Consider the following 20,211-nt stretch of genomic DNA (forward strand, 5'->3'; position numbering starts at 1 on the left):
ACCAACAGTGTTAAGTGACTTGCCCAGGGTCTCACAGCTAGTAAATATCTGAGATCACAATGAAGGTAACAATCCCCTTACGCTGACTGGTACATTTATTCACACATGTCTCATTTGGACAGCTAGGTGGCACAGTGGATGGAACCCCAGGCCTGGAGTCAGTCAGACTCATTTTCCTGGGTTTAAATCTGACAGCTGGACAATAACATGGTTATTAGACTCTAAGCTCTCAGAGAGCAGACTCTGGGACATATTTTGTCATAAACCATCACCATTTTACATTTGCTTGGTGTTAAAGACTTTACAAAAGGTGAAATACTCACCAATGTCACACAGCAAGTATACAGTAGAACTGGAGCTCAAATCCAGGTCATCCAACCAGCCCAGCCCACTGTACCACCCTGTTTTTCATGGCTGGTAATAGCTAGCAAACATTTATCCGGCACTAAGTTTGTGTATATATATATTTATACCCACACATATATTTATATATATGTACACACACGCACGTACATGCACACACACATATACATATTTAATTCCTCATAACACTGGAAGATAGGTGATATTATCTTTGTTTACAGATAAGGAAAATGAGGTAGAAAGTTAAGCTTCTTAGAGGTCTGAAGTGTAAAGAATGGGATGTGAGGTCACTAGCCAGTGTAGATACTTGATGGAGGAGCAGAGGAGGTACTTCTAAGTCAAATTTAGCAAATTTAGCAAAATATTGATGCAAAATTGGAAACCAGTCTTTCTGACTCCAAGTTCAGTGTTCTATCCACTAGGCTGCACTACCCCTTAAAATGACTGATCTGTCACTGTATCCCGGTGCCAAGCATAGGGTCTTGCATATGCTAAGTGCTTTCACTGTTGAATTCCTCCTGTTGTTTAAATCTCAACTCTAAATCCATGAAGCCTTCCCTGATCTCCCCAGTCAAGTTATTTTCCCCAGGGAAACATCACAAGGCATTTTGTTGACTCATATGTGTTACATACAGCATGTATTACTGTCCATTAGGATCAAACTTTTTTGGTATGTTTCATATTCCCCTACTGGACTGTAAATAGAAGTAGCTAAACAGTCCATTGGATAGAACACTTGGACCTAGAATTAGAATAACCTGAGTATATCCTCCAACACTAGCAAGTGCCCCTGGGCAAGTCATTTAATGTGTCTCAGTTTCCTCATCTGTAAAATGGGGATAATAATAGTAACTGCTTTCCAGGGTAAGGATCAAACGCAATAATATTTTTAAAATGCTGCACAAACCTTCAGGTGCTATACAAATGTTAGTTATATTATTATTATAAACTCCACTAATACAGAGACCATACTTTGTCTAAATTTGGCATCTCCTCCAGCACTTGGCAAAGTTTGGCTCTAGACTCAGTAGTGGATAAAAAAAACCTTTGTTGAATGAATTTAAACCACCTCATAAAAGCCCCCTACCTTTTCTCCAAATCACTGCAAAAGATTTCCAAAAGGTCTCTATGCCTCTGCTAACTGCCTCCCCCAATCCATACTTCAAATACTAGCAGATTCCTGTTTCCTGTGCAAAGATATGATCTTAAAACTCTTCTGTTCAACCCCCATCCCCCAATTCCTTACTGCTCGCTAAATAAAAGTATAGCTCTTCAATCAGTCAATCAACAAACATTTCCTAAGAGTCTCCTTTGTGCCAGGCAAGGTGTAAAGAATGGGGAGCACAGAGACAAAAGTAAAATAGCCCCTACATCACGGAGTTTACATTTTCTACAATTAGATGTCCTACTTTCCTTTCTTAAAATTATTTGTTTGTTTACATTTACAATCTATCCCTCCCACATCCCTCCCTCAAACTGAATAGCAATCAAGCCCTTTCTGTAAGCATTCGTAGTCAGAGAAACAACCCACACACAGGGTTTGCCTCAGTTTCCTCATCTGTAAAATGAGCCGGAGAAGGAAACGGCAAACCACTCCAGTATCTTTGCCAAGAAAATCCTAAATGGGGTCATGAAGAGTCAGACAGGACTGAAAGCGACCAAACAAGAAGGATCAGGAAAGGAGTGACTAGTGAACTTGCTGGCAAGGGAAGGTTAAATTAATCTTTGGTATATATATATATATATAACTCCAAGTTTGTCTCTTTTGATTTCCCCCTGTTCTAACTCAGTCTCTGATGTCAACTGTGTGTGTGTTTGTCCTTCATTGATGAAGAAGGCCATGCCATCAGAGAAATAATGACATGACTTGCACTTGACTTTGTTTTGAGTGAAGGAGGGCTGTGCAGGTCACCAGCCTCACTTCCCCTCCACAGTCATCTGAATTCAATGACCAGATAGTCATCAGGATGACTAGAGATGACCCAAGATGAGGCAATTGGGGTTAAGTGACTTGCCCAAGGTCACAAAGCTAATGAGTGTCAAGTGTCTGAGGTAAGATTTGAACTCAGATCCTCCTGACTCCTGCACTGGTGCTCTATCCACTACACCACCTAGATGTCAACTATCTGACTAATGGTTAAGAAATTTGAATTTCTGATTGTCAGTCTGTTCATAAAGCCCATTTCCAAGACTCTATCCAGTAAAATCTTACAGGACTTGTGTAAGGCTTGGGGGACACAAGGATTTTCTTTGTTCTTAATGAGTGGCATATAGTAATCACTCTCCATTCTTTAAATGCCCTAAACACCAGGCAGCATGTAGAGGGGAGGGCATTGGGTTTAAACTTAGAAGTACCTCCTCTGCTCCTCCATCAAGCATCTACACTGGGTAATGACCTTCTCTCACCCTATTCTTTACACTTCAGACCTCTAACAGTACTTCCTACCTCTCCAAAGCTCATGTGTCTTGTGGTGTGTTTTTTTGTCAAATTCGTCTACTGGGCTCTAAGTCACATGAGTGGGACGCTCTCTGTGTTCTCTGTGCCTCCACAGGGAATATTGGAGAAGCAGAATGGGAAAATGAAGATACAAAGTGAGAAGACCTGGGTTCAAATCCTAGCTCTGTTACTTGGGACCTGTGCGACCTTGGGTAAATCTTGGGTAAGTCTATCTGAACCTTGGTTTCCTCATCTACAAAATGAAGGGGTTGGACCAGAAGGTCATAGGATCGCAGATTTAGAGTTGAAAGGGGATCTTAGAGACCACTGAGTCTAACATACAGACCCCCATTTTGTAGTTGAGGAAACTGAAGCTCAAAGAGACTGAGAGACTTACCCAGGGTCATACAACTAGCAAGCATCTAAGGCAGGATTTGAGCTTTTCTAGGTTCGAAGCTATCCTCCAGAAAACAAAGACCAAGGAGAAAAGTTGCAGGGAGGTAAATTGCAGCTTAATATAAGGGAGAATTTTCTAATAACTGGTGCTATCTAAAAATGGAATGAGCTGTCTTATGTGATAGTGAATCTCCAGTCACTGGTGATGCTCAAGCAGAGACTGGATGACTACCCTGTTATGGACACTGTGGATTTTTGCTTCAAGTAGGGGTTGGAATAGATGCCCATCTCTTTCAACTCTGAGAGTCTATGCTTCCAAAACAGGGTTTCTGAGCTGATCCATCTGAGGGATGCTTTGCCACATGCTTTACACTCCACCCTGGTCCCCCCTAAGCCTTTGCTTCTGATGTCTTCATCTCCTCTCAAACCCTACATTATGTCAGGGAAAAGCACTGGCTTTAGATTCCAAAGCCCTGGGTTCAAATCTTGGCTTTGCCTTTTTACCTATGTGACCCTGAGCAAGTCCCACATCTTTCATTCGGTTTCAGTTTCCTCACATGTAAGATAAAGTGGCAGAACATGGTAGATTGTATCTGGATCTCTCAGATCCCAGGCATCTCCAAATTCTAGGATCCTATAAGGCCCAGCTAAGACCCCCTCCTCTAAGAAGCTTCCCATCCTACAAGGCTGGGCCAAGTACTAGGGCTTTGGTGAGGCCTCCCTCATCACTGTGGCCCACATAATCTCTTCCTCCTTTGAATTCCTGTAGCACTTACTGTCTGTGTCATTCATGCTGATAGTAAATCATTCACACCCTTGTACTGGAACTTAACTGTTTCATGTAAGCCTTATCTCATTCATGGGACTATAAGCTCCTACGGGGATGTATCTTCTCCTTAACGAGGCTAAGTCCACAGGAGAGGCTCAATCCTGCACAAAGAGAAATGCAGAATTGGAATGAATGGAGTGTGTGAGATGGGGATGGAAAGGGAATGGAGTGGGATAAAGCTGATGCAGCCAACATCATTCCTCTGCCATGGTTGAGACAAAGTATAGTCCTGGGATGGGGAGACATTGGGTTCATATCCCCAGGAAACTCTTCTAATCCACCCCCCTCATTTTGCAGAGGAGGAAACTGAGGCCCAGAGAAGGGAAAGGAATTGCCCAAGGTCATACAATCAGTCATTGATAGATGAGGAAGCAGTGTGATGTGGTTGAAAGGATTCTAGATTAAGAATCAGAGAACTGGGATTTGAAATCCAGCTCTGGAAATTTACTACCTCAGTAACCTTTTGGAAGGAATGCCCTCCCCTCCCTCTCTCTCTCTCTCACTTGGCTTGATGAATTCCAATAGCTCCTTTGAAGCCCAACTCAAACCACATCTCCCCCATGAATCTTCCTCGATGCCCCAGGCAGAAATGGCCTACTTTACCAATGCTTCTGCAATGCACTTACTTACCTGTTTTGCACCCCTCTAATACACTCACCATGTAATGCTGTGTATGTCTTATCTTGCTGCTAGCCTGAGAACTCCCACAGCAGGGAACACGTCTTATCTAAACTCTGCATATCCTTCCAGGGCCCAGCACAGGACTCTGAACATAGTAGGTGTTCAATAAATGGCTGTTGGATGTCAGGGTCAAAGGGTCCATGGCACAACTGATGACTATTCAATGAGTACCTATTGTGTGTTCAGTCCTGTGGTGGGGCTGGGGAGGGGCCAGTAAAAGATAGAACAAAACAAATCAGCATCCAGGCTCTGGGAGGGGAGATGCAAAATTTACACAGAAGGAATAATTATAAAAATTATTGACAACTGAACTAGGTGGTCTTGAATCTCAACGTTGTTAAGAGTTTAAAGGAGAGAAAGCTTACTGTTGTTTGAGATGGTCAGAAAAAAGCTTCACGGGGGAAGGAGGACCTGAGCTGGGTTTTGAAGGATGAACAGGGCCCAAATCTTAAACAAACACGTCCATACATTCAGGGATGTAGGACAATAGGCCAAGAGAGTAAATGGGGAATCTCAGCCTCCTCAAAGGGTGGTCCAAGTTGCCTAGAGCAGAGTAAAAGCCTCTGGCATCCATGAACTTGGTGGTTTTAAAAAAATTTATGTTTTGATAAGCGTATTTCAATATAATTGATTTTCTTTGTAATCCTATGTATTTTATTCTGAGAACATATGATTCGGAAAAAGGGCTTCACTGGAATTCCAGCAGGGTTTATGATACAAACAGGTTTTAAGAACACCTTTCCTAGACCCTCTAGGTTCATAGGCCTTCAGTTCCCAGCCAAAGCTCCTAGTGTCCATCCAAATCTAAGCCCTTAGTGTTCACTTTACTGAGTTTTTGCTAGAGTAGTTTGGGAGAGTTTATTGTTGCCTTCCTGATTGAGAGTTAGATTGCTGAAGAGAGGACAAACTTAGCTACAGCAACTGTCCATTCCCTCCATGGTCACACTTGTACATACATACGTGTGTGCATACACATCTGTTTCAGTCCTGAGCTCCACTTCTCTCTATCTCTAGCGCCAGCTTGTTGGAAGAGGTGAGACTTAGAGCTGGAAATGACTTTAGAGGTCACCTGACCCAACCCCCTCATTTTATAGAGAAAGAAACTGAGGTCAAGCAAGATGAAATGATTCGCCAAAGGTCACATGGGTAAGAAGTGACAGAGGTGGCCTTTTGATTGCAAGGCCAGTGCTCTTTTTATACTGAATAATCTGAAATGAGGCTTTAAGGATGGAAGACTCTTAGTTTATACCCATCACAGCTATTCATCCTAGGGCTATTAGGAGGAAAAGAGGGAACAGCTGGGTGGCAGCTCCTAGGCAAATCCAAACAGCCTTCCCACAGTCAGCCTGGTAGGAACTCAGGAGACTATGATATGGGACAGAACCATCAAGGATTCCAGTTGCCAGAAACTTGCTTTGAAGAAGGCATTAACCCTGTGTCCAGAGGCTGTACCACTTGCCTGCTGTACTCTAGTTTCCTTTTTCCAGAACAAGAAAAATTAAACCAGTTAAAAAGAATTAGAAAGCAGATAGGTCATGGATAATAACAGTCAAAATGAGTTTGGAACAGTCTAGGCTAAACCACATGTGGGGAGACACTTTAGGGGAATAGTCCTAGATTTCTAGAACTTTACTAGAATATAGAATATTAGATCTGGAAGAACCTTTGGAACATAGCAAGTTAGAACATGAAAGAACTCAGTGACAGTGTTCCCAACTTGTGGGTTGAAGACTCCCCAGGAAACCCATAGTTATTCTCAGGGGTGCTCAAATCCATATGTGCACCCAGCACTGTCAATTTGATCTTTATTTAGTTCCAACAAAATATGCAGTGTGAACGTAACTGCTATCATGTGGGGGGTCTGCAAAATTTTTTGACATCTAAAAAGGGTTCTCATACTCAGAAAGGTTGGAAACTTCCTTGCCTTAGAACACAGAATGTTTGAGCTAGAAAGAAACTCAGAAATCATCCAGTCCAATCCTCCTGATCTTACAGAAAGGGAAACTGAGGCCCATTGAGAGATGACCTGAGTCACACATCATTAGTGGTAGAACTAGGAATAAAACCCAGATCTATTGACTTCTGGGCCACTGATTTTTTCACTACACTGTATAATGGTTGGGGTGTTGGGGCTGGCTCTGGGCTGGTAACTGGGGCCTCAGTATTTGGCAGAAGGGAGCCTGAGGCACAGGGAGCCTCCCACAGGGGCCAGGGGCCACCTGTTCTATGGCTTTAAGTTAAAGACTTTGCCTCATAGGCCCAATTTTATAAGGTAGTGGGGGGGAAGAAGAGGAGAAAAGGGAAATCCTCCTACTGATTTAGGGTCCATAGGACAGGTTCCCCTTAAAGTAGCAGAACATGCATCCTTCCATTGTTCTCAAGGGTAAATATGTTCCCTTTTCCCCAGATCCCAGGCAGTTCTCAGGTTCCTGTCATCTTCTGCCCTTGCTGTGTGACCAAGGAGTGTCCCAAGCAAAGTCCTTCCACCCCTGACACTCAGTCCGGCTGTGATGCTAGGATGGAGAAGGGAAACCCCAGGCCTCTCTCTTCCAATCCCTGCTTCCCTCCATGGAGGGAGGAAGTGAAAGGGTAAAAAGCAAACAGGAAAGACAGGCCTTCTCATCCCCAGGAACCGCCAGTGATTCAGGGCCGACCGTCCTGAGATAATTTTATTGGTGGCATTAAACTGAGTTATGAGGTTTTTACAATCCAGCCACTTATGAGAAATCTATTAACAGTAACTGGACAGGAAGAATGCATCTCAGTGGAGCCCGAGACGGGCATTAATTGGGGCAATCTATAAGGGGACGGGGACCCGGGAAGGTTCCACCCGACGCCACCATTTACTCCCCGCAATTTCTGCTGAGAATCAGCAAAGTTGCCAAAAAAAGAGAGACGTCCATTAATCGGCTAATGAAATATGAAAATGTTTATGGGCCATTCAATCTTCCAAACGGCAGTTCTATAATCCACCTTTCAGACACACAGTTCCACCAGACAGAATTTATACCCAGGACCTAGGTGGTGTGGGCTGCTTTTTTTCCCCATCTTGGACGGCTTCATCCCATTTGTCTTCTTATTGGGTAGAGTTGGGGTATCTCCTCATGGGTCATACATTCCAATTGCTTTCATTTTACAAAGAGGTAAATTGAGGTTCAGAGAGGGCAACTGACTTATTTGCCCAAGATGACATAGCAAATTCATGACATAGAGAAGAGAGCTCTGAATTTGGAACCAAAGGCCTAAATTCAAATCCTGGCTTAGCTGCTGATTGCCCACATTATTACCTGCATTGGCCACATCATTTCAACTCACTTTCCTCATTAGTAAAACGAAGGCATTGGATTAGTTGACCTCTAAGGTCCTTCAGCTCTAAATTCTATGATCCTGCAAGTTTGTTCAGGAGGTACTGCTATGTGGTCTCAAGAACACTAGACTTGGAGTCAAGCACTTGAGGTTTTAGTCCTAGGTAAATAATTAATTTATGTACCCTTAACCAGAGTTCAGAATATCAAGGAAGAGTAGTATTTTCTCTGCCCTGGTGGGTCTCCACCTCTGTAAAATAATAGGGTTGCATCAAATTATTCCCAAGATCCATTCCAACCTAAAGTTCTAGCATTCTAGCGACAGAGCTGAGATTAGAACCCAGGACTGTTAGAAGGTTAGGGCCCTTTCCAGTCAACTGCCTTGAATATCAGAATTACAAGGTTGGGGAGAAGGGCCTGGGAAGCCCCAATTTTTGCATAGAGAATATTCTTCACACCAGTTCCGTCTCAGGTGATTGACAACAATGAGCACTAGGCTTAAGTCAGACAGGATCACTTGTAATGAACCTTAGAGGCTGCAAGGAAAAGGGAGGGGGGAAAGGGAGACAACTTAAGGGTGATGTCACTGATGTTCTACTGCAATTTACAAAGTGGAGCTCACTCTAAGATTGATAGTCAGACCTTCAGGGACTACAGAACCAAATAGGGCTCGCTCTCCTTTTGGCTCCTAGGACCTTGGATTTGGCAGTCTACAACAGCAGAAAGACCCAGGTTTGAGATTCATTTTCAATTGTACTTATTACAAGCAAGTTACTAAACCTGTGCCTTAACTTTCTTACCTGTAAAATGGGGGTAAAACTGGTACTATATATCTCAGGGTATTGTAAAGTGTTAAGCAGCTTAGGTAATGACCAAGGTTCTATTCCTGATTCTAATCCTAAATTGCTATGTGACTTTGGGCAAATTATTTTCCCTCTCTAGGCCTCAGTTTTCTTACCTGTAAAATGAGAAGCTAGGACTAAATGATCCCTAAATCTTCTTATAACTCTAAAATTCTTAGTTCTAAGGTCCCTTCCAGCACTAACATTCCATATTGAATATTCTGACATCTCTGACATTCTATATTCTTGGAGTGCTTATAGCACTAACATTCTGTGCACTGTGGCCCCTTCCAGAAGTAAATTCTATTTTATGTATTTTAAGGTCTCTTCTAGCTCAGAAATTCTGTCTTTTAAAGGTCCCTTCCGGCTCTGGTTCTCTGATAAATGTTAAGTTGTTATTATTTTTCTGGAGGTAACTCTGGAGAGAAGTGTATTTGTCTCCAGCCAAGGTCCCAACACTGGAGGGAGAATTAAGTCTGAACCAGTTTGGAGGCAAAAGGGCTAGAAACTTCTGGGGAGGGAGACACACCAGAAAGCAGATGTCTTGGCTCCAGCAGCGAAATCAGAGTGAACAGATGCAAATCTTTCCAGGCATAGAGAAACCTGAACTTTTTGGCAGAAATGACTTTCTGTGTTGGGGGTTTCTTTGTTGGGGGTTTTTCTTCAGACTCTAAGCTCCCCGAGAACCAAAGACTGTATCCACCGTTGATTAACCTGGTGGGGCTCCAAGCCCAGCCTCAGTGAGTAAACATCTGTAGTCCTTTCCTGGGGGAGCTAAGGGAGAAAGCTCACAGGAGCTGATTGAAATTAGACAGAGGGACCATGTACTCAGCCCCACTGGCTGAGGAATCACTTTTACTTTACTGCCGCCATGTGAGACTAGACATAGGCACCAACGATCTTGGAATCACAGAGCAGACCTTAGGAGGAATCGGCATGGAGTAAGACCTTTGTTCAAATCCAGCTTCTGGCACTTAATACCTGTGGGGTCCCTTTCAGCTCTAAATCTACAATTCTGCTCCAGCATCCTCAATGAAGGTCTACTATGACAAGGACTTCTCTACCACCCAAGGAAGCCCATTCCCTTTCTGGATGGTTCTAACTGGAAAGTTTTTTCTTACATTAAAATGAAATTTGCCCCTGCAGAACATTTGCACACTCCACCCAGTCCTGCTCTCTGGTGCCAAAGTGAACAAGTCTAATCCTTTCACGTGACAGTCTTTCAGACAGTTGTCATCAAGTGTCATTACTCCTCTTAGACTTCTCTTTTCCAGACTCAAAATTCCCAGTTAGTTTAGCTGATGAATCAAACAAGCATACACAATGTTCCAGGCACTGTCCTAGGTGCTGAGGCTAACAAAAAATGGGAATAGTTTCTGCCTTCATGCAGTTTCCATCCCAACCTCATATGGTGTGAACTCCAGGTCCCTTATCAGGTTAGCTGCTCTCCTCTGGACAGTCTGCAGTTCATCAGTGGATTTTCTCAAAAACAACAGTTATTTAGAACCAAACAGAATACTACCAATCTTGTCCTTGTTCTGGAAACTGGGCCTCTCCTAAAGCAGCCCAGCTTTTCTGGCTACTGTATCTCTTCCAAATAATAATCATACAACATGTTTCCATCCTTCAACAACTACCATCTCATCAAAAGATCTCACATCAAGATGAAACCTAAGAAGGTCACTGGAAGATCTGGTGCTGGAGCTGGAGGGATCCTTAAAGGTCATTTAAGCCCAGCCCTTCATTTTACCAAGGAGAAAATTTAGGAGAAGGAAGAGAAATGAAATGACCAACCCAAGGTCACCAAACAAGTAGGCAGAGTCAGAATCCAAGCCCAGTTCCCTCGAATCCAAATCCAGTGCTCCTTCGGCTGCATGAAAGTCAGATCTCCTTAGTCTTCTTATCCTCCTGCTCACACATGTTCAGGAAAATTGACCTAATATTTGCAGCTCTTCCTCCCTAATCTTTTCTTTGTGGAAGTATTTTTTTCAATTTATTAATTTTTAGTTTTTAACATTCATTTCCATAAATTTTAAAATTTCTCCTCCCCTTCCCAAGATGGCGTGCAATCTGATATGGGCACTACACATACATTCCTAATAGAGACATTTTCATATTAGTCCCTTCCTCCCTAATCTTGACAACCTCATCCTTTCAAGACTCAGCCCAAATGTCACTGCCTCCAGGAGGCCGTCTGGCGGAAGGTGGAAGTGATCTCTCCATCATCTGGTACTTTGTACTCCTCTGAGGTCGTTGGCATATTCTGATTTATACCATACAACTGACATTTATTAAGCACTTATTGTGTGCAGAGTACTGCTTGGCACTGCAAAACATACAAAGTTTGATTCCTGGAGTTTATGATTGGATAGAAGTTCAGACACCAGCACAGATAGCCACAATATATAACAATATAAGACAGATAGAGAGTTATAAAACAAATTGTGGGGAGGAAGAGAAAAGGGGGCTTGTAGACAGCTGCTTTCTCCCCTACTGTGCTGACTCTAGAGTATAGTTCCATCCCTGGAGCCTGGCTCTTCTCAGCCCAACCCCAGCTCAGCTCGTGGGGAAAAGGCTTGGGCAGAGGCCCTCTAAGCTCCACCCCTCTCCCATCAACAATGGGAAATATACCAGAGCTGTAGTTGGCCTCTCCCTGGGGGGCTGAAAAGTGCGATTTATGAGCCCATTAATTACTTCCTCCTAATTAAATCAAAATTAAATGTGAACAGAGGTACGTTTTTCCTTATTAAAAACAATTAAATGGACAGCGTGGATACACAAATAAAACGACTCCGGGATTTAACCAGAAAGGAGATCAAATCAAAACGCTCCCCATTAATGAGAGCGGCTCTCATGTTGCAGCCCCTCGTAAACCAGTAGTTCATCAATTTTCTTTAAATATTAGCAACTTAATTAAATCTGCTTCCCCCCCTCCCCCGCTTTAATCCCATCATATATCTAAAATAGATCTCACCGCCCGAAGAAGTCGGTAACAAGTGCTGACCCCATAATTCTATCTTTAAAAAATTTTTTTTAAATCCTACCGAAATCCACATCCAACTGACAGAGGCCTCGGGGGAAATTACAGTTCAGAAAAGGGATTAGCCAAAGTACCCAGATTTTATGGAAATGCTGTTGGTTCGGGGGAGGTTGTGAGAGGTGGGTGTTGGGGAGAGGTTTGGGGTGAGGATACAGGCTTGGGTGCTGGAGGGGGGTGGGCAGAACTGGAGAAGGGAAAGCTAGGCTAGCAGCCCAGTGTGGGATCTAATTGGGGGTGGGGGGAGGAAGCAGAGGGAGCCAAGGGCAGGATGGTGGGTGACGATGGATGACGGCCGTGAGCGATGGGGAAAAGGGCTGTAAAATGGGTTAGCTCTAGGTGCCCGGGGTTCACTCTGGAAATGAGGCTGTTGCTAGGCTACCTCTGGAATTCGACAAGGACGGATGCTCGGAGCGGCTCCCTGGGGTGGGGGTGGGGGTGGGGGAGACTGTGAATTAACTGAAAGTACGAAGAATACCTTTCCCCTGGAGTAGGGGGACTTGACTGAAGAGGGTGAGGCAGAACGGGGACAGGTTATTTTTAAAACCCCAGACCCAGGCATTTCAAGGAGAGGGGAAGTTGGGGAAGGATGACTGGAGGTCCCTGCCTCAATGATGAGGACAAAAAAGGCCCAGCTTTGTAGGAAATGGGAGACTGACTGATCTATCCACTGCATGGTGAGCCAATCCTGTTTACCCCCTACTGCCTGTTTGACCTTGGACAAGTCCTTTTACTTCTATAAGTCTCAGTTTTCTCATTTGAAATAGGAAAAATGAAGACTGTTGAATCTCAATGGTCTCTAACATGTATTTCAGATTTAAATTCTATGATCCCAAATGGCATAATTGGGGTGTAGAGGGAGAAAAAGTAGATGAGGATGAAAAGAAATCAGATCATGGGCAACTATTTTCAGAGAAATAGGATAACCTTCTTCCCCTGGAGCGCAGTCATCCATGTCTAACAGTCTATGACTCTAAATGGCTTCTTCTCTGGGCTTCTGTAGCATAAGGGACCCTGAGGACCACAGGACTGATGACAGACTTTCAAAATCCATTTAGGGTTACCCTTGAAATGGTAGAGTTGGACCCTGAGGTGCTTGTGATAAGTCAGGCTCTCTTATGACAGAACAAGCAGCCCTGAAAGAAAGACTTTGGCTTAATCTTTCCAAGCCTCAGTTTCCTCATCTGTAAAATGGAAATAATAATACCTCTAGCAATTACCTCAAAGGGCTGTTGTATTGCTCAAATGAGCATGTGATAAGCATTTTGTAAACTTAAAAGTGCTGTTATAGAAGCTAGTTATTATTGGTTGGAGGAGATAGTGATAAACGTGAAGACAATGACTGACTGCCAGTTAGCAGTGCAGTGGAGAGAATGCTGGACCTGGAGCCAGAAAGATCTAAGTTCAAATCCAGCTTCAGACACTTACTAGCTGTGTCACCTTGGGCAAGTCACTTAACCTCTCTCTCCACTTCAGTTTCCTCTTCTGTAAAATGGGGATAATACTTACCTTTCAGGGTTGTTGTGAGGTAATATTTGTAAAGCACTTAGCACAGTGCCTGGCACATAGTAGGCACTATATTAATGCCAGCTACTACTATTATTATGGTAGAGATGATAACATAATAGGAATTCCCTGACCTAAGTTTCAAGAAATTGGTATTGGAAATCTAGCTCTACCATCCCACAAGATCACAGAATTGTAGATTTAGAGTTAAATGGGCCCTGAGAGGTCCTCTAGTCCAAGTACCTTATTTGAAAGAAAGATCAAGTGACCTACCCAAAGTAATACAGGTTGTAAGAAGCAGAACTGAGATATTTAATCAAGGTCCTCTCATTACAAACATACATGTTTCCACTGTGCCACATTTCCTTTTATGACTTTGCAATATGGTCATGGCCAATACACTTTGCCTCACTTTTCTCCCAAGTCCTGTGAACCACAAGCCACTTTCCTAGGCCCCCTTCTCTCCTCTCTATGTCCTTTCTCCTGGTGATTTCATACTGGCTGCATGACCTTGGGCAAGTCACTGGAACATAGAAACCTCCATGGCTTCACTTATCATCTCTACATCCCCACTTCCAGCTCCAAACTTTCTTCTCAGTGATAGTACCACCATTTGGTTGGTCCATAGGCATGTCAAGCTCAATGGATCCAAGATAGAATGTATCATCTTCCCCTTTAACCCATGAGTCCTCCAAAATTTTTGTTTCTGTTGAAGGCAACACCATTCTTCTAGTCAAGAAGATGATAATCCTCAGCTTCCTGCTCTCCTTCACCCCCACATATGTCACCAGTTACCAGATCTTGTCCAGTGCACCCTAACACCTCACATCCATCCTCATTTCTCCATTCATACAGCCACCTCCCTAGTTCAAGGCTGTATCACCTTTCATTTGGAACACAGCAATAGCTTCACAATTGAAGTTCTCTGTTCAAGTCTCTCCTTGTTCTGCTCTATCCTTCACAGAGATGAAAAAAAAAAGTCTTTTTTTTCCCCAAGCCTAGGTCTAATCATGTTGACCCCATCCCCCTTCTCTAATGTTCTAGTGGTTTCTTATTGCCTGGAAAATAAAAGACAAACTTCTCTCCTTAGTGTTTAAAGCCTTCCACAGCTGAGCTCCAATCTAGCTTTCCAGGCTCATTTCTCAATGACTTCCTTCCATGTGCCAAACTAACCTGCTCGCTGATCCCTGAACTCTGCATTCCGGCCCTTGCCCATGTGCCTTCCCACAGGCTGCCTCTCACATTTGGAATCCATCCCCTCCTCAGCTCAACCTCATCGAATCCTTGGTCTTTCTTCAAGGATTAGTGTTGGTTCCAACTACTATCCCTCCTCAAATGATCTTCTATTTGCTCTATTTATATATTATATCCCCTCTTTGAATATAAACTCCTTGAAAGCAGGACTTTTTTCATTTTAGTCTTTGAATCCTCAGCACCTAGTACATTTCACTTCACTTTATAAATATTTGTTGAATCAAATTGAATCTCTCCCAGGGAAGCCAAGGCAGAAAATCAGTCAGGGTTTATCCTCCTCCTCCAGTTTGAGCTTGATCAAGTCACATGGCTTCTCTAGGGCTGTTTGCTTAAAAGTTCTATAAAACAAGTAACTAGGTAGTGCAGTGGATAGAGCAGTGGACTTAAAATCGGGAAGACTCATCTTTGGGAATTCAAATCCAGCCTCAGACACTTACTAATTGTGTGACCCTGGACAAGTCACTTAACTGTTTGCCTCAGTTTCCTCCTCTGTCAAATGAACAGGAGAAGAAAATGGCCAGTCTCTCTCCAGTATCTCTGCCAAGAAAACCCAAAATGGGGTCATGAAGAGTCAGATACAACTGAAACTACTGAACAACATAAGCCACTAAGATTTCTTTCAAGATTTTCTTGACCCCCTTCTACACACTTTCTCTTGGTGATGTCATGCCAGCTGTGTGACCCTGGGCAACTCATAGGAACCCATGGAGATTCCTCCTAATCAAGGCCTAATTCTACGGCTTTGTAAGCATTTGTGCTACTCACTATCCTGGGGTAAATCATCCTCACCTCACTAGGGCTCCATTTACATCATCTACAAAATTAAGGGGTTGGATCACGAAATGCAAAGTATTCACTTTGATTTTGCAAAATTTAAATCTTTTGCACAAGCAAAATCAATGCAACCAGAATAAGTAAAAGGAAGCTGTTGATTGGTGGGGGGGAGGACAGGATTTTTATATGTAAGGTCTCTGATAAAAGTCTGATAAAGAAGATATATGAGAATTTGAAACATATTATGTAAAATATATATATTATGTTATATATGTGTATATGTATGCACACATATAGATTAATAATTTAATAACTTTTCTCACATAACTTCAAAATGTTTTAATATAAATTAAGTTTACATTAAACTAAGTGTCATTTCCTAATAGCTAAGTGGTCAAAGGATATGAAGAATTTTCAAAAGAAGAAATGCAAACTATTAACAACCATACAAAAAGGTACAAATAACTAATATTAAGAAATTAAATTAAAATTTAATTTAAAGTAACTTAAAATTAAAGCAGCACCAGAGTTTAACTTCACAGCTTTCAAATTTGCAAAGGTGGTCAAAGATAGAAATAGCCAAGGTGAAAAGGTATAGAGGAAAGTATAGCACACTAATTGACTGCTAGAATTGTTGATTGGTCTAACTGCTCTGGAAAACAATATGAAGTTAAATGAGAAAAGCTGCTAAATTATTCATACTTATTAAACGTAATCATACATACTATTCATATATTGGTTACTAAACTATTCATATCCATAATCCCACAACCAGGCAGATAACCCACAGAAGTCAAAGACTGAAAGAAAGGTCCTGTAGATGCCAAAATGGTCATAGCAGGACTTTTTGTTATAACAAAATATTAGAGATGATGTGGGTTCCCATCAGTTTATGAATTCCAAAATAAACTGTGGTATGTTGTTATGCAATGAGACACAAAGACTATGAAGGATTCTGAGATATATGAAGGCAGGAATATCATTGTACTATTAGAAACAATGAGAGATGACATAATGTAGTAGAGAGGGAGACAGGGAAACAAAGGTTCAGGTTCTACTTCTGGCACATGCTGGCTGTGTGACCCTGGGCAAGTCATTAGATCATCTAGTCCAAACCTCATCATTTTAGGGATGAGAAAACTAAGACTCAGAAAGGGGGAGTAACTTATCCAAGGTTTAAAAGGTTGGAAGAAATAAAGTTGGATTCAAATCAAGGTTTCTGAATCTAAACATTCCTTATTTTCCCCTATGTCAATTTTCTGGGCAACTCTTGAAGACTTTAAAATATAGAGAAGATGCTAATGTGTGTTAATGGAGAGTTTCCTGCTCTAGTCTGCTATACCAATGAAACCACATTTCTAAGGTGGTCTAATCACTATTCCTACAAAATAGCAAATATGGAGAATGTATTCATTTGTTAAGACTCAAACTGATATGAAGTGAGGAAAATAGGACCAAGAAAATATACACAATTACTACAGTACCATAATTAAAACACACACACACACACACACACACACATACACACACACACTAAAAGGCATCTGAAAATATGCTTTGATCTATACTTAGAGTTCATTGGTTCTCTCCCTGGAGGTAGATAGCATTTTTTTATCACAAGTTCTTTGGAATCATCATGAATCATTATATTGATCAGAGTAACTAAGTCTTTCACAGTTGATTATCATTACAATATTGCTGTCATTATATACAATGTTCTCCTAGTTCTTCTCACTTCATTTTGTATCAGTTCGTGTAAGTCTTCCTGGATTTTTCTGAAACCATCCCCTTTTGTCATTCTTACAGCACAACAGTATTCCATCACCACCTGTTCAGTCATTCCCCAATTGATGAGCATTACCTCAGTTTCCAATTCTTTGCTACCACAAAAAAGCTGCTATAAATGTTTATGTACATATGGATCCATTTCCTTTTCTTTTGACCTTTTTGGGGTACAGACTCAGTAGAAGTATTACTGGGTCAAAAAGTATGAACAGTTTTATAGCTCATTGGGTGCAGTTCCAAATTGCTCTCCAGAATGGCTGCACTAATTCAGAGCTCCACCAACAGTACGTTGTGGATGTACTTATTTTTCTATAGCCCCTCTAGTATTCGTCATTTTCCTTTTCTGTCATCTCAGCTAACCTAATGGGTGTGAGATAGTACCTCAGAACTGTTTTAATGTGCTTTTCTCTAATTATTAGTGATTTAAAGCATTTTTACGTAACTTGATAGTTTTGATTTCTTTTTTTTTTTTGAAAACTTCCTCTTCATATCTTTTAAGCATTTATCAATTGAGAAATGACTCTTTATAAATTTGGCTCATTTGCCTCTATATTTGAGAAATAAAACTTTATAAGACCTCTGAATTAAAATTAAATTCAATGGTCTTTATCCCAGATGAAGAGGTCCAGGACAGACAGATTCACAGAACCTCAGAATTGGAAGGAATCTCAGGAGCTAGTAAGTTCAACCAGACCAAGAATACACCCAATAAGTGATCATTCAACCTTAGGAAGGAAGGAAATAACTATTGTGCACCAGGCACTGTGCTAAGTGCTCTACAAATGTTATCTCATTTGATCCTCACTACAGCCATGGGAGGTAGGTTTTATAGTTAAGGAATCTGAGGCAGACAGAGGTTAAGTGATTTGTCCAGGGTCACATAGCTAGTAAGTGTGTGAGGCAGAATTTGAACTCAGGTCTTCCTGACTCCAAGCCCAAAACTATATCCGCTGTGATACTTAACCTTACTCTGAAGACTTCTAGTAGAGTGCCCATTTTCCTGGTTCTAGTTCCATGATTCTAATTGATGAGTATTTTTTCCTGATATCAAGCCTTAATCTATCTCTTTGCAGTTACTACCCACTTCTTTGAGTTCTGCTCTCTGGGTTCAAACAGCACAAATTGATGGGACAAGTCCACACAAAAGGCCTACACATTCTTTAAGGCCACTCTCATGCCCTGCCACCAAGTTTTCTGCAGTCTCAATTTCCCTGGCTCCTCACCTGGTCCTTCTACGCCTCCTATCAATCCCAAGGCCTTTCATCATCCAGGCTGCACTCCTCTAGTTTATCAATGTCCTTCCTAAAATGTGATACCCAGACCTGAACCTCATAGTCTAGATGCTGTGTGACCAGTACCAGCAGTATGCTGATAAAGGCTTGATAACTCTGTGTGTGCGTGCATGTGTATGAAATGTACCCATGACACTTTTAAGTTTAATCTGAATCATTAATATTTTCTCCATCGCTTTCTTAAGTCTAGGCAATCAACAAAACAATCAATCAAATCTTGATTTGGAGCATTTGCCAGTTTCTGAGGCATAAATGCTTATGCTGAAAATGTAACAATCAGCTCTCTCCAGCTCTGGAGCTGCTCCAGCAGACCCCTGACCAGGGCACTACAGTGAGGAGGGCTGTCATCTTCTGCTCTCTAGACACGGTATTGCACTTAATGAAGTCTAATCTGCATTGTCTGATGTAGTACATTTTTCTCTTCATACAGAGATTGTGACTACCCGGTAGAATGCTGTATACCTCATCTGATCATTTCTGAGTCAGTTGATTTTACTTAACGGTTTTTCTTTGTTATAGTAAGAGGGTTGGGAGCATAGTTCAGGAAGAGACTGTGACATAAATAAAACCCAAAAGGTATTAATAAAACTCTAAAAATATCATTTTAAGGGACTGGACTAGATCTCTGAGGTCCATTTTGGTTCTAAATCCTATAATTCCTACCAGCCTCCTCCTATCTCAGAAACTCAGCCTATGGTAATATCTACACTCATATCTAATGTAGGGTTTCATATTTCCTCAAAGAGCCTTCATTGACCTGGAGACTACAAAACAATCCACTCTTCCGTAGGGAAATAATCACTGTTCCTTACAAGAGGCAGTGTTTTCTAATTAAAAGAACACCAAGGTCAAGTTCCCACTAACTTTATTACATGACTTTGGATAAGTCACTTCCCCAAATTTGGGTCTCTTTCCTCATCTATAAAATTAGCAATTCCAGTTCAAGGCACAGAAATCAAGGAAGATAACATTTGAAAAAGTAAGAAGCACAAGAGATTATTCTAAAGAAAAGAAAAAGAAAGTCTGGGCTTTCTTCCTTACAAGCCCCAGAGATTTAAGATGCCAGACCTCCTGCCTTCATTCCCAGCTCTGTTCTTATGCCCTAGGCAAAGAATTGGCACAGAGAGGCTGTCTTGTATAGTGAAAAAAAATCTGTATTAGGATGTAATTGAAAGAGTCCTGGATTTGGAATCAGATTAATTAGATTTGAATCTCACACTATTGCTATTTCCAACCTGTATGACCTTAGACAAGTCCCTAAACCTCTTTGGGCCTCAGTCTTCTCCACTAAAAAGGCAGGGAGGGGATGGAGGGGGAGAAGGGTTTGAACCAAATAAACCAGTCTCTTTCAACTCTAAAGTCTATAAACCTATGGATAGGAGACCTGGGTTTGAGTCCCAACTCTGGCCCTCAATTCCTTGGATTACCTTGAGAATTTCACTTCTCCTTTATGAATACCAATTTCCTCCTTTGTAAAAGAAGGACAACAACCTTTGCACTATCTACCTCTCAGGCATTTGGGACAGAAGCAGTTTGTAAATCATCTTCCTGGAAATGTAGATCTGAGCTATTACCACCAAGAAAAGTCAACCCAACCTCTCACTCCAGCTTACTCACCCCCCTCATGTATATCACTGCTGCTAATCTGTTTTTTCTTTTCCCAAGCCCCTATCACTAGCTTCTTCATGCTCCTTCTATGAAAATCTTTTA

General features: G+C 41.8%; 1 protein-coding gene across 6 annotated transcripts in view; it reads right to left on the reverse strand.

The window, feature by feature from the left end:
* The window catches only part of CDH22 (cadherin 22), a 150,589-nt gene that overhangs the window by 77,586 nt on the left and 52,792 nt on the right, over positions 1-20,211 (reverse strand). Inside the window, exon 1 of one of the 6 annotated variants that reach the window (XM_072632383.1) lies at positions 11,898-12,262. The exons of 4 other annotated variants lie outside the window; for them this stretch is intronic. In XM_072632383.1, coding sequence (XP_072488484.1) covers positions 11,898-11,909 — 12 coding nt within the window. In that variant the 5' untranslated portion in view covers positions 11,910-12,262. Of the gene's footprint in view, positions 1-4,683; positions 4,931-11,897; positions 12,263-20,211 lie in introns of those variants that run through there. One more of the 6 variants, XM_072632384.1, reaches the window with a different exon arrangement.

Source organism: Notamacropus eugenii, chromosome 1 (assembly GCF_028372415.1).
Source record: "Notamacropus eugenii isolate mMacEug1 chromosome 1, mMacEug1.pri_v2, whole genome shotgun sequence".
Taxonomy (NCBI): domain Eukaryota; kingdom Metazoa; phylum Chordata; class Mammalia; order Diprotodontia; family Macropodidae; genus Notamacropus; species Notamacropus eugenii.